Consider the following 15890-nt stretch of genomic DNA (forward strand, 5'->3'; position numbering starts at 1 on the left):
CGGTATTTTGCAAGCAAGGTTTGCCATTGTTCGGGGTCCAGCTCAGTTTTGGGACAAAAAATCCCTGGTGAACATTACGACATGTTGTGTGATTTTTCACAACATGATCATCGAGGATGAAAGAGGGTTAAGCTTGCCCTGCTTCTATGACAACGTTGGCACCTGAGTGCAACCCCAACGGAATCCCAATCGTGTAGGGATACGCTGCATAGAAAACAAAAAATTTCCTACCGCGAACACGCAATCCAAGCCAAGATGCAATCTAGAAGACGGTAGCAACGAGGGGATTATCGAGTCTCACCCTTGAAGAGATTCCAAAGCCTACAAGATGAGGCTCTTGTTGCTGCGGTAGACGTTCACTTGCCGCTTGCAAAAGCGCGTAGAAGATCTTGATCACGGCGCCACGAACGGGCAGCACCTCCGTACTCGGTCACACGTTCGGTTGTTGATGAAGACGACGTCCACCTCCCCGTTCCAGCGGGCAGCGGAAGTAGTAGCTCCTGTTGAATCCGACAGCACGACGGCGTGGTGTCGGTGGCGGTGGAGAATCCCGGTGGAGCTTCGCTAAGCGTGCGGGGAAGAAGGAGGAGTGGGGCGGCTAGGGTTTGGGGAGAGGAGGGCGCCGGCCATCTAGGTGGTGCGGCCACCTTGTTGTGTTGGGGTGGCCGGCCCCCTCCCCTTGGCCCCTCATTATATAGGTGGAAGCCCCAAGTGTTGGACTACAAGTCTCCGAATAAGACCCGAACCCAAAACCTTCCATGTGATAGGGAAACCTACCCAAGGTGGGAATCCCACTCGGGGTGGGATTCCCCCTTCCATGTGGGGGGGGTGGCCGGCCCCTTAGGGGAGTCCACTTGGGACTCCTCCCCCTTAGGGTTGGCCGGCCATGGGAGGTGGAGTCCCTCCGGGACTCCGCCTTCCTTAGTGGTTTCTTCCGGACTTTTCTAGAACCTTCTAGAACCTTCCATAGAACCTTCCGGATCATTTTAAATCTTATAAAATGACTTCCTATATATGAATCTTATTCTCCGGACCATTCCGGAACTCCTCGTGATGTCCGGGATCTCATCCGGGACTCCGAACAAATATTCGAACTCCATTCCATATTCAAGTTCTACCATTTCAACATCCAACTTTAAGTGTGTCACCCTACGGTTCGCGAACTATGCGGACATGGTTGAGTACTCACTCCGACCAATAACCAATAGCGGGATCCGGAGATCCATAATGGCTCCCACATATTCAACGATGACTTTAGTGATCGAATGAACCATTCACATACGATACCAATTCCCTTTGTCACGCGATATTTTACTTGTCCGAGGTTTGATCATCGGTATCACTCTATACCTTGTTCAACCTCGTCTCCCGACAAGTACTCTTTACTCGTACCGTGGTATGTGGTCTCTTATGAACTTATTCATATGCTTGCAAGACATTAGACGACATTCCACCGAGAGGGCCCAGAGTATATCTATCCGTCATCGGGATGGACAAATCCCACTGTTGATCCATATGCCTCAACTCATACTTTCCGGATACTTAATCCCACCTTTATAACCACCCATTTACGCATTGGCGTTTGATGTAATCAAAGTACCTTTCCGGTATAAGTGATTTACATGATCTCATGGTCATAAGGACTAGGTAACTATGTATCGAAAGCTTATAGCAAATAACTTAATGACGTGATCTTATGCTACGCTTAATTGGGTGTGTCCATTACATCATTCATATAATGATATAACCTTGTTATTAATAACATCCAATGTTCATGATTATGAAACTAATCATCTATTAATCAACAAGCTAGTTAAGAGGCATACTAGGGACTCTTTGTTGTTTACATATCACACATGTATCAATGTTTCGGTTAATACAATTATAGCATGGTATATAAACATTTATCATAAACATAAAGATATATAATAACCACTTTTATTATTGCCTCTTGGGCATATCTCCAACAGTCTCCCACTTGCACTAGAGTCAATAATCTAGATTACATTGTAAGGTACCTAACACCCATGGCATTCTGGTGTTGGTCATGCTTTGCCCTAGGGAGAGCTTTAGTCAACGGATCTGCTACATTCAGATCTGTGTGTACTTTGCAAATCTTTACTTCTCCATCTTCGATGTACTCGCGAATCGAATGATAACACAGCTTGATATGCTTCAGCCTCTTGTGTGACCTTGGTTCTTGTGCATTGGCGATGGCACCCATGTTGTCACGAGTAGATGACTAGTGGGTCCAATGCACTAGGAACCACACCGAGCTCTACAATGAACCTCTTCATCCATAACGCTTCGATGAAGCCTCCGAAGCCGCTATGTACTCCGATTCTCGTTGAAGACTTCGCCACCGTGCACCTTGCTTCGAGCTTGCCCAGCTTACTGCAGCACCATTCAATATAAACACGTACCCGGACCGTGACTTAGAGTCATCGGGATCGGTGTTCCAACTTGCATCGGTGTAACTTGTTACAACGAGCTCTTGGTCACCTCCATAACAAAGAAACATATCCTTAGTTCTTTTCAAGTACTTTAGGATATTCTTGACCGCTGTCCAGTGTTCTATTCCTGGATCACTTTGATATCTGCTGGTTAAACTAACAGCATGTGCTATATCCGGTCTAGTACATAGCATGGCATACATGATAGAGCCTACTACCGAAGCATAGGGGATTTGACTCATCCTTTCTCTTTCTTCTGCCGTAGCCGGTCCTTGAGTCTTACTCAAGACCTTGTCTGGTAACATAGGTAAGAATCCTTTCTTAGTTTCGTCCATTCTAAACTTCTTTAGAATCTTGTCCAGGTATGTACTTTGTGATAGCCCTATTAGGCGTCTTGATCTATCTCTATAAATCTTGATGCCTAATATATATGATGCTTCACCAAGGTCTTTCATTAAAAAACTATTATTCAAATAACCTTTTACACTGCTTAATAGTTCTATATCATTCCCAATCAGTAATATGTCATCTACATATAATATCAGGAATGCTACAGAGCTCCCACTAACTTTCTTGTAAATACAGGCCTCTCCATGGCACTGTATATACCCGAAGTCTTTGATCACCTTATCAAAGCGTCGGTTCCAACTTCTCGATGCTTGCTTCAGTCCATAAATTGAACGTTGAAGTTTGCATACTTTGTCAGCATTTTTAGGATCGATAAAACCTTTGGGTTGTACCATATACAACTCTTCCTCAATGTCTCCATTAAGGAACGCCGTTTTGACATCCATCTGCCAAATCTCATAATCGAAAAATGCAGCTATTGCTAACAAAATCCTCACAGATTTTAGCTTCGCTACAGGTGAGAAAGTCTCATCGTAGTCAACACCTTGAATTTGTCGGAAAACCTTTGCGACAAGTCGAGCTTTATAGACAGTAATATTACCATCAGCATCTGTTTTTCTCTTGAAGATCCATTTATTTTCGACAGCCTTGCGGCTATCAGGTAAGTCTACAAAGTCCATACTTTGTTATCATACATGGATCCCATTTCGGATTTCATGGCTTCTTGCCATTTGTTGGAATCTGGGCTCATCATCGCTTCTTCATACGTCGCAGGATCCTCATCATTGTTGTCCACAATCATGACATTTAGACAAGGATCATACCAATCAGGAGTGGCACGTTCCCTTGTCGATCCGCGAGGTTCGGTAGTTTCCTCGTTCGAAGTTTCATGATCATTATCATTAGCTTCCTCTCGTTGCCGGTGTAGGCGGTACAGTACAACTTCCGGTACTACGCTACTCCGATCAACGAGTATAGATTCATCAATCTCATCGAGTTCTACTTTTCTTCCGAGTCACTTCTTTAGTGAGAAATTCTTTCTCAAGAAAGGTTCCGTTCTTAGCAACAATGATTTTGCCTTCGGATCTGTGATAGAAAGTGTACCCTATAGTTTCCTTAGGGTATCCTATGAAGACGCATTTCTCCGCTTTGGGTTCTAGCTTGTCCGGTTGTAACTTCTTTACATAGGCTTCGCAACCCCAAACTTTAAGGAACGACAACTTAGGTTTCTTATTAAACCATAATTCATACGGTGTCGTTTCTACGGATTTTGATGGTGCTCTATTTAAAGTGAATGCGGCTGTCTCTAATGCATAACTCCAAAATGATAACGACAAATCAGCAAGAGACACAATAGAACGAACCATATCTAAGAGAGTTCGATTACGACGTTCGGACACACCGTTTCGTTGTGGTGTTTCCGGCGGTGTCAATTGTGAAAGTATTCCGCATTTCTTTAAATGCATGCCAAACTCATAACTCAGATATTCACCTCCACGATCAGATCGTAGAAATTTAATCTTCTTGTTACGTTGATTTTCTACTTCACTTTGGAATTCCTTAAACTTCTCGAAAGTTTCGGATTTATGTTTCATGAAATAGATATACCCATATCTACTCGGATCATCCGTGAAGGTTAGAACATAACGATAACCACCGCGCGATGCTACACTCATTGGTCCGCACACATCGGTATGTATGATTTCCAATAAGTCAGTAGCTCGCTCCATCATACCAGAAAATGGAGTCTTAGTCATTTTTCCCATTAGACATGCTTCACATCTATCAAGTGACTCAAAGTCAAGTGATTCAAGTAATCCATCGAGTATGGAGTTTCTTCATGCGTTTCACTCCAATATGACCAAGACGACAAGTGCCACATATAAGTAGAATTATCATTCAATTTAATTCGCTTAGCATCAATGTTATGTATATGCGTATCACTACTATCGAGATCTAACAGAAATAAGCCATTCTTTTCGGGTGCTCGACCATAAAAGATATTATTCATAAAAATAGAACAACCATTATTCTCATACTTGAATGAATAACCGTCTTGCATTAAACAAGATCCAGATATAATGCTCATGCTCAACGCGGGTACAAAATAACAATTATTGAAGCTTAAAACTAATCCCGAAGGTAGATGTAGAGGAAGTGTGCCGACAGCGATCACATCGACTTTGGATCCATTTCCAACGCGCATCGTCACTTCATCCTTTAGTAGTCTTCGTTTATTCTTTAGTTCCTGTTTCGAGTTACAAATATGAGCAACCGAACCAGTATAAAATAACCAGGTACTAGTACGAGAACCAGTAAGATAAACATCTATAACATGTATATCAGATATACCTTCTTTCTTCTTCTTGACAAGGCCGCTCTTCAGATCCGCCAAATACTTGGAGCAATTACGCTTCCGGTGTCCCTTCTCCTTGCAGTAATAGCACTCAGCATCAGGCTTAGGGCCGGTCTTAGGTTTCATAGGAGGCGTGGCAGCTTTCTTGCCACCCTTCTTGAATTTTCCCTTAGACTTGCCCTGTTTCTTGAAACTGGTGGTCTTGTTGACCATCAACATTTGGTGCTCTTTCTTGATCTCAATCTCAGCAGATTTCAGCATGGCGAAGAGTTCAGGTAACTCTTTGTTCATGTTCTGCATATTGTAGTTCATCACGAAGTTCTTGTAACTAGGTGGCAGTGATTGAAGGACACGATTAATCCCCAGTCTGTTAGAAATCACTATTCCCAGATCACTGAGTTTCTTCGCATGCCCGGTCATGGCGAGCATGTGCTCACTAACGGAGCTGCCTTCTTCCATCATGCAGCTGAAGAAGTGTTTCGATGCTTCATAGCATTCCACGGCCGCATGAGTTTCAAAGATAGCTTTCAGCTCATTGACCAACTCATGAGGATCGTGGTGCTCAAAACGTTTTTGAAGATCGGCTTCCAGGCTGCACAGGATGGCACACTGAACTTGAGAGTACCGAGTTTTCCGAGTCTCGTAAACATTCTTTACTTCATCGGTTTCAGTTTCTGCAGGAGGGTCACCTAGCGGTGCATCAAGCACATATTGCAGGCTTCCACCATTGAGGAAAATCCTCACATGACGGAACCAGTCGGTGAAGTTGCTACCGTTGCTCTTAAGCTTTTCTTTCTCTAGGAACTGGTTAAAATTGATTGAGGACGCCATATCTACAACATATATTTGCAATAGTTTAGACTAAGTTTATGACAAATTGAGTTCAAATTTTAATTCAATATAATTAAAAATCTAGGTGAACTCCCACTCAAAACAATATCCCTCGCATTGTCTTAGTGATCACACGAACCAAATCCACCACACCTAAGTCCGATCATCACGAGACAAGGTGTAATTTCAATGGTGAACACTCAAAGTGTTCATCATATCAATCATATGATTCATGCTCTACCTTTCGGTATCACGTGTTCCGAGACCATGTCTGTACATGCTAGGCTCGTCAAGGCCACCTTAGTATCCGCATGTGCAAAACTGGCTTGCACCCGTTGTATGCACTTGTTGATTCTATCACACCCGATCATCACGAGATGCTTCGAAACGACAAGTCTTGGCAACGGTGCTACTAAGGATGAACACTTTATTATCTTGATAATGCTACCGTCGCGATCTAAGCAAAATAAGATGCATAAAAGGATTAACATCACATGCAGTTCATATGTGATATGATATGGCCCCTTTGTCTTTGCGCCTTTGATCTTCATCTCCAAAGCACGGACATGATCTCCATCATCAACGGGCATGATCTCCATCATCGTCGGCGTAGCGTCAAGGTCAATGGTGCCGTCTTCATGATTGTTCTCCATGTAGCAACTATTACAACTTCTTTGAAATACTACTCAACATGAAATTTAAAGACAACCATAAGGCTCCCGCCGGTTGCCACAATACAATAATGATCATCTCATACATATTCATCATCACATTATGGCCATATCACATCACCAAACCCTGCAAAAACAAGTTAGACGTCTCTAATTTGGTTTGCATATTTTACGTGGTTTAGGGTTTTCGAGTAAGATCTAATCTACCTACGAACATGAACCACAACGGTGATACTAGTGTTGTCAATAGAAGAGTAAATTGAATCTTCACTATAGTAGGAGAGACGAGACACCCGCAAAGCCACTTATGCAATACAAGTTGCATGTCGAGCGTGGAGCAAATCTCATGAACGCGGTCATGTAAAGTTAGCCCGAGCCGCTTCATCCCACTATGCCACAAAGATGCAAAGTACTCAAACTAAAGACAACATAACCATCAACGCCCACAAAACCATTGTGTTCTACTCGTGCAACCATCTACGCATAGACACGGCTCTGATACCACTGTAGGGATACGTTGCATAGAAAATAAAAAATTTCCTACCGCGAACACGCAATCCAAGCCATGATGCAATCTAGAAAACGGTAGCAACGAGGGGATTATCGAGTCTCACCCTTGAAGAGATTCCAAAGCCTACAAGATGAGGCTCTTGTTGCTGCGGTAGACGTTCACTTGCCGCTTGCAAAAGCGCGTAGAAGATCTTGATCACGGTGCCACGAACGGGCAGCACCTCCGTACTCGGTCACACGTTCGGTTGTTGATGAAGACGACGTCCACCTCCCCGTTCCGAGCGGGCAGCGGAAGTAGTAGCTCCTCTTGAATCCGACAGGCACGACGGCGTGGTGTCGGTGGCGGTGGAGAATCCCGGCGGAGCTTCGCTAAGCGTGCGGGGAAGAAGGAGGAGTGGGGCGGCTAGGGTTTGGGGAGAGGGGGCGCCGGCCATCTAGGTGGTGCGGCCACCTTGTTGTGTTGGGGTGGCCGGCCCCCTCCCCTTGGCCCCTCATTATATAGGTGGAAGCCCCAAGTGTTGGACTACAAGTCTCCGAATAAGACCCGAACCCAAAACCTTCCATGTGATAGGGAAACCTACCCAAGGTGGGAATCCCACTTGGGGTGGGATTCCCCCCTTCCATGTGGGGGGGTGGCCGGCCCCCTTAGGGGAGTCCACTTGGGACTCCTCCCCTTAGGGTTGGCCGGCCATGGGAGGTGGAGTCCCTCCGGGACTCCGCCTTCGTTAGTGGTTTCTTCCGGACTTTTCTAGAACCTTCTAGAACCTTCCATAGAACCTTCCGGATCATTTTAAATCTTATAAAATGACTTCCTATATATGAATCTTATTCTCCGGACCATTCCGGAACTCCTCGTGATGTCCGGGATCTCATCCGGGACTCCGAACAAATATTCGAACTCCATTCCATATTCAAGTTCTACCATTTCAACATCCAACTTTAAGTGTGTTACCCTACGGTTCGCGAACTATGCGGACATGGTTGAGTACTCACTCCGACCAATAACCAATAGCGGGATCTGGAGATCCATAATGGCTCCCACATATTCAACGATGACTTTAGTGATCGAATGAACCATTCACATACGATACCAATTCCCTTTGTCACGCGATATTTTACTTGTCCGAGGTTTGATCATCGGTATCACTCTATACCTTGTTCAACCTCGTCTCCGACAAGTACTCTTTACCCGTACCGTGGTATGTGGTCTCTTATGAACTTATTCATATGCTTGCAAGACATTAGACGACATTCCACCGAGAGGGCCCGGAGTATATCTATCCGTCATCGGGATGGACAAATCCCACTTGTTTATCCATATGCCTCAACTCATACTTTCCGGATACTTAATCCCACCTTTATAACCACCCATTTACGCAGTGGCGTTTGATGTAATCAAAGTACCTTTCCGGTATAAGTGATTTACATGATCTCATGGTCATAAGGACTAGGTAACTATGTATCGAAAGCTTATAGCAAATAACTTAATGACGTGATCTTATGCTACGCTTAATTGGGTGTGTCCATTACATCATTCATATAATGATATAACCTTGTTATTAATAACATCCAATGTTCATGATTATGAAACTAATCATCTATTAATCAACAAGCTAGTTAAGAGGCATACTAGGGACTCTTTGTTGTTTACATATCACACATGTATCAATGTTTCGGTTAATACAATTATAGCATGGTATATAAACATTTATCATAAACATAAAGATATATAATAACCACTTTTATTATTGCCTCTTGGGCATATCTCCAACAAATCACACTGAAGCTTTTCTTGAGGCAGATTAATTGAGAAAGTCACTACCCATGTCCATCTCGTTTATGATTTCAAAATGCACCACTGGCAGTGACATGGCCGTCGCCAATGATCCTACCATTCCATTTATTTATGTGTGAGATTAATCATTGTTGAGACATTTGTTCATTTAATTTATTATTTGAAAACGGTTGTAATTTGGTTGAGACATTTGTTTATCTGTTGTAATAATTTGGATGATTATTGTGTTTTGAAAACTATTATTCGTTTAATTATGTTTGATTGTTGTATGTTTGTGTTTATACCATATTGCATATGAATTCTATGAAAAATCCTAGTTTTACGAGTTCGGATGGTGCTGGCGCAGAACAGTGCCCATAAACCAAAACTGTAAAACAGATATTCTAGCATACGTTTTTTTATAGTGATGGCCATACGGGTTCGGATGGTGATGGCCATACGTGTTCTGATATCCGTTGGTGATTTTCCGACCCGTAAACACGAGTTCGCTGAACTGAACTCAATATTTTCAATTCGCGTGTTTATAGGCTCTCTTAGAGATGCTCTTAGTATGGAAAAGTGCTCTTCTAGCATGCAGGGGATATACCGTATGGCCCACCTTCTCGCTCGTCTCTTTTTTAGATTTGTGTGAGAAAGATTAGTTAGTTTGCCACCCTACTAAATCTAGTTCTAAAACTTAAATTTTTTTATAGCTTTTGAACCATAACTTTAACTTGTGAACCATTTGAATATTTGAGTTTCTAGTGAGGGGAGCTTCAAAATAAGAATGACATTGAATATCTTTGACAATCTTTAAAAAAAATTGACTTTTGATACTTGATGAAACATGGTGAAGATTTTTGTTGAAACACAATTTTTCTCTCTTTTCCAAACTTGGTTAATCATACGTTTTGTTTTATAGTTCACTTTTGAGATACATTTTTTGTATTCTTTCTATCTAGTCTTATTGTATATCATCATGTTTGAATGTGTTTTAGAAATTAAATTTTGACTTCTTATTCTTGGTGAAGCTTGATGGTTTTTTCTTTCAAACAATTTCTTTTCACTCTATTTTAAACTTGGTTTCTTACAGTTGGAATATATTTGTCATTTGTCTTGTTTTTCAATTTGGAGACACAATTTTCTGAATCTGATTTTATCTAGTTTTATTGTGTATCATCATGTTTGCATGTTTTTCGGAATTTAAATTTTGAATTTTGTTCGAACACTCTTATGGATTGTTGAAAATATATCATCGTAATAAATTCATAGATTCAACCGGATTGTTAATCTGTCATATCTTCCAATACTTATGGCTCTTTCAAATCCAACATACAAATTAAATCCTGTTTAAATAATGAGAGATTACTTTTTTTTTTTTTTTTTTGCGAAACACAGTACAATCAAAGACGCTCATACATACGCGCACACACTCACCCCTATGAACGCACACACGTACACCCTACCCCTATGAGCACCTTCAAGAGACTGCGTTGAAGAACTGATCCGGCGGGTCTTGAGATTGACGAAATCACCACAGGCGCCTCGCTGTCGACGGGAACGTCGCCTCCCACTGAAGAATATTCCGCCTTTATGAGACACCAAAGTGTCAAATCTGGGATTTGAACTCTGGTGGGCTGGGGGTGCCACTGCCCTCCTAACCATCCAACCACAGGTTGGTTCTCAATGAGAGATTACTTTTGTTAGGTAGTCTAACATGCAAATGTTTTGTGGGGTGCCAATCTCAACTCAAAGGAATGGCGGATGTGTGCACGTACGGGAGGTGCTCTCGTACCATTCATGTCGTTAGAAATGTACTGATGCACAGATGTAGTGCATTTCTTTAGAGACCAATGTAGTGCTCTTCCAGTTGCCAAAAAAATGTAGTGCCCTTATTCTCATTTCGATTATAGTTTATTTTTAGAATTCCGACATGGTTTCAGTATTTTCTGCAAACATTGCCGTGACAACTCGATGAAAGAAACATCTAGCAAATGTGGATCATATATCAATCTCAGCATCCCACTTGTTCCCCTTGGTGATGCTTGTGCTGCCAACAAATTATTAAGCCTGCCATCAAAATTTAGTGATGCAGCTGACCACAACTCCACAATTGCCCGATCGACCCCAAAGTTCGACCAACATTAATCATCTCAGCATCGATCAAACCCAAATGGACAGAAGAGAAAATATAAGCAAGGAGGCAAACAAGTTTGTTCCAAAACGAAAAAACAAAAACCAACAATCCAAAATCCAACTCACATATACATTAAGAACTTATGAAATAATACATGCATGCATGGAGTGTACTCGCTCTGCTCTCCGATCTACCTAAAACAGTACGTGGTGCGATCCCTCGAGGAGGGGCCTTGTTGTTGCTGTTGGTGTTGTTGGATGCGCAGCTGGTCGTGGAACCACAGGATGAACTCGTCGGCGCGCCGGTCGACCACGCCCATGCTCCCGACCTCGTCGTCCTCCCTCGCCAGGAACGGCGAATCAGTGATCCGAACCTGTCGCGGCGGCGGCCGGCCGACCGGCGCGGATGCTGCCCACGGTATCGCGCTCTCCATGTCGCCGTCGTCGTCCACGTCATCGTCGCCGTCCATCAGTTCGAACAGCGTCTTCACCTTGGCGGCAGAGCCGTACTCCGGAAGGTCCTCGAGCTGCTGCTTTCGCAGGAGGTCCTGATCCCGGTGCCGCTGCGTGCGGCGGGGCCGCCTGTTCAGCGGCGTGCTTTTGAAGCTGAACTCGACCTCGCGGGGGCGGTACTGGTACTGCTGGTACACGGCGGCGCCGGGGTCCATGGACCGGCACGACATCGAGGAGGCACCGCCGCCGTGCCCGCCGCGCCGCGGGTACGGGTGCACCGCGGAGGCCGGGTCCATGGACCGGCAGGAGAGCGCCGCGGACAGGTAGGTCGTCAGGGCCGGGCTCTGATCCCCCGTTGCCGCCCCGAGGTGTTGGTGGTGGCGCTTGGACGACGACAGCATGTGGTGCAGGTTGACGCCGAGCGCGGCGAGCTTGGGCTGGTGCTTGCCGAGGCCCCTGACAAGGACGAGGTGCACAGCGCGCACCATGCGCCACAGCTTCTTTGCGCTCAACGACGCCGGCGATGGCACCTGATCGCCACGGCCGGCGCCATCCTGCTCCATGGCCGCCTGCTCGTGATCACTACTGCTCATCTCGATCAGCTACCTTGTCTCTTTTCTCGTTTAGGAAAAATCTAGTGTTCTTGTGAATTTCTTTGGACTAGCTCGGTCGCTCTTAGGACAAAAGCTCAAATCTTTGTCTGTGTCTAACAGGATGGAAGAAGAGTCGCGTGGTATTTAAAGAGGGTCACGTCGTGTGTGATGGCTAGACAGATCACTCGACATTGATACCAAGAAGAATTATTGGTTCCCATATAATAGTCTTCAAATTGTTCTTTTTGTGTTCATCTGCTCGTCCGCGACGTGGTCAGCTGGGAGTGGTTCCGAGATGCAAGGTATTGCTGGAGCTAGCCTGCAGGAGAGCAATACAAGGTTACGTGTCATGCCATACATAGTATCTGGCAGCTGATATGATATACTGTAGATGCATGGGATTAGTAAGCTCTTAAACCCGCTTTCTTGACCAGCTCGATCGGGTACACTAACTAAGAGTTTCCACGTTTAGCTTGCGTATATGGTATTTAATCGACCAAAAAAAACATCAAATTGTAGGTTCCCATGATCGTTTTAGTGACACTTTTACTGTCATTATAAGTTTCCTACAATATCTAGTTTCGATTCCTCAATTATCAGCCGCTTCAAGATTTGGCAATTGAATTCTAACTCTAAGCTTCTTAAGCTAAGGAACTTAAGCCCCTAAATCTCAGTCAAGTGTTATCACCCCTTACATGGCAGTGGTTTCACACACAGGGCAGAATAGTCAATACAAATATAAGAAAAAATACAAAAAGGAAATAAATATAGGAAAAGTCAGGAAACCAAAAAACACCAAATCAAAGAAAAAATTATGCGTATTTTTAGAAAAAAACTTACAAAAATAGGGGAATAATGTATATATTCTTAGAGAAAATGATTTTTAGGAGCACAAGAAAAACAAGGTAACTGCAGAAAAACCACAGAGGAATTATAAAAACAATGTGCTTTACATAACCATTATTAATACTAAATTTTCTCCAAGTCTCCTCAAATTTCCATTTTTTAGATAGTTACGATTAATTATAACATTTTCATTTTTAAATAGTTATATGGTTTCAATAATTTCTGTCGTTTCATTTGTGAAGAATTCCATGGTTTCAATATTTTATGTTCGATGGTTGTCCAAAAAAAAACCCAAATGTCCTGGTCCTTCCACTTTTATATCGGCCTATGATTAAATTGGTTTAATCTTATTTGTTTGAGGAACAAGATATATATGTGGTGTTAGAGATCATGGACCACAAGAGAATCTTGCAAGAATGTAGGTGGATCTTTTTCTTAAATGAAAATATATTTCATGGTGTACTAGTAACATCGATGCAATGTTTCAGATGTAAGTTGTTTTCTCTGAATTTACTATGTTGATGGCTCGCATATTCTTAAGCAACATACATGGTGTCAAGGTTTTAGCGGCTAGATAATTGTAGAAGGTAGACGATGTTTGGTAACGGGGTTCCCCAAAGCCTAGAGGGGTGGACTTGCTCGCGTGATCCAGCTCGTGCATTAACATTATACAACCCAACCCCTGGCACTACGGGAACCAGTCAAGGTGCCGACGGCCGTATTCTGTGCGGACGGAAATTTATCGGGCCATCGGCACAGGTCTCAAACAAAGGCCACGAAGAAGGCCATCGGCACAAGAAAGCCGTTGGCAAAGAAAATCTTGTGCCGACGGCCACCATCGGCACAGGTCCTCCGCTGTGATGGCGGCAAAACGGCGTTAGGGGGTAGGCTTTGTGCCAACGGCACAAGATTTTTTTTCCTCCACGTACCGCCCCCCCGGATCGATATCGCCTTTTCAGTTTTGGAAAAAAATAAAATAAAATGATAAAAATATAAAAATATAAAATCCTTTGAGATGTCCATGTGTTATGTCATCTAGTTGCAAGAGAATTTAACAAAACTCAAGTTCAACCTTTTTGCAAAATTGTGTCATTTATTGGTAAACGGCTTTTCTGGTTTGTGGGAAAAAGTTAGCCAATTTTTAGATTCTCAAAATTCCAAATAAAAATATGGAAGAAGGAGGATTTTAGTTTTTGACAGAAATTTAGGATTTTATATTATTTTATTTAAAAATAAATTAAAATTAATAAATTGAATTTTGCATAAAAAAAATTATTATTTAATTATTGATGTTAATTCAAATAATTGTTTAAAGTTAAAATTATAAAGAGTTGTGATATCGCGGTAAGGGTTTATAGGATTGGTATGGTAGTATTATCCACAAGATGTTAATTCTATCTTGAAAGCTCAACCCAAAGGAATGGAGCAGTTAAACGTCCTAGGGTTGGGATAGCGTGAGAATGGGTGACCGAACGAGAAGTTTGACCACTAGTGTTATTTAACTTAACATTAAGTATAGTTCTATACCGACGGTACAGCCTATGCCTAGTGCTGCAAAGCTTGGGCTTCAAAAATGTCCCTGGCCCAATGACGGAGTTCAAGTGAACCCAAATGAATGTGGTGTAATCCAGGTTAAATATCTACTTAGCACCTCAAATACATAGTTCCACTCTACAGATTTAGATAGATGAATCCAATGCTTAATTCTATTGGCTTCTCCGCAGGGAGCGTCTAGGAACCCCTATCATGAGCGACTAGTGATTAGTTCTTTTGACGGCTTCTCCGAGAAGCTGCCCTTCCGAAAGCCGCTCCCAAAATTTAGGAAGGCTTCCGAAATGGTCTAGCCTAGACTAGTTTGAAAGCCTCCCCAAATTTTATGGGCGGCTTCCCCAGGAAGCTGGGAGGAGGGCAGCTTCTAGGAGAAGCCGCCAAAAGAACTGAGCCTAGACCACCATCCCTCCCTTGAACCCCTAATTGTCTGTTTTTTTTTGCTAGATCTGACCCTTTGGCTAAGTGATGCCTCATGTAGGCCACACACTACTAGGAAAAGGGAAATCAGTGGCGCACCACTTTTACCCATCAGTGGCGCACTAGTGGTGCGCCACTGCTAACTTTTAGTAGTGGCGCACTAGTGATGCGCCATTGCTATTTGGCTTAGCAGTGGTGCACCAGGTAGTGCGCCACTACTAGCTTCATGGTGCGCCACTCCTAAACGTCTGAGGTGCGCCACTGGATAGAAAAAAGGTGCGCCACTACTAAAATTTGAAATTTCTAGATCTGGATCTGGATCTGGCACATTTTGTTTCGAATTTTTTTGGCTCGTTATTTTTTCTCGTTCTTGTTGCTAGAATTATTTGTGCAATGTTCATTCTCATTTTTCTTAGCCTAGCCGCCGGTGATGATGGATAAGGGGCGTAGGAGAGGTGAAGAGAGGTGAGGAGATGTAGGAGAGGATGAACAAGAGGACGAAGGCCAGAGGTAATGGAGGCTAGAGGGTCGCCGGAGGGTCGTCGGAGAGTAAGGTCACCGGAGGTCACCATAGTGGAGGAGCTTGATACGTCTCCGACGTATCGATAATTTATTATGTTCCATGCCACATTATTGATGATATCTACATGTTTTATGCATACTTTATGTCGTATTTATGCATTTTCCGGCACTAACCTATTAATGAGATGCCGAAGAGCCAGTTGTTGTTTTCTGCTGTTTTTGGTTTCAGAAATCCTAGTAAGGAAATATTCTCGGAATTGGACGAAATCAACGCCCAGGGTCCTATTTTTGCACGAAGCTTCCAGAAGACCGAGGGGAAAGGAAGTGGGGCCACGAGGCGCCGCCACAACAGGGCGGCGCGGCCCAGCCCTTGGTCGCGCGGCCCTGGTGTGTGGGGCCCTCGTGTGGCCCCCCGCGTTGCCCTTCCGC

General features: G+C 43.5%; 1 protein-coding gene across 1 annotated transcript; it reads right to left on the minus strand.

Moving 5' to 3' along the window:
* Positions 1-11186: 11186 nt before the first annotated feature.
* Positions 11187-12139, minus strand: LOC124650041. The gene has a single exon (XM_047189608.1). It carries the CDS (start codon positions 12123-12125, stop codon positions 11271-11273), a length of 855 nt encoding a protein of 284 aa, XP_047045564.1. The 5' UTR covers positions 12126-12139; the 3' UTR covers positions 11187-11270.
* Positions 12140-15890: the final 3751 nt, after the last annotated feature.

This window comes from Lolium rigidum, chromosome 4 (genome assembly GCF_022539505.1).
Source record: "Lolium rigidum isolate FL_2022 chromosome 4, APGP_CSIRO_Lrig_0.1, whole genome shotgun sequence".
NCBI lineage: Eukaryota > Viridiplantae > Streptophyta > Magnoliopsida > Poales > Poaceae > Lolium > Lolium rigidum.

Coding starts and splice junctions, on each gene's coding strand:
- LOC124650041 (XM_047189608.1), bottom strand. CDS start 12,125: ATGAGCAGTAGTGATCACGAGCAGGCGGCCATGGAGCAGGATGGCGCC.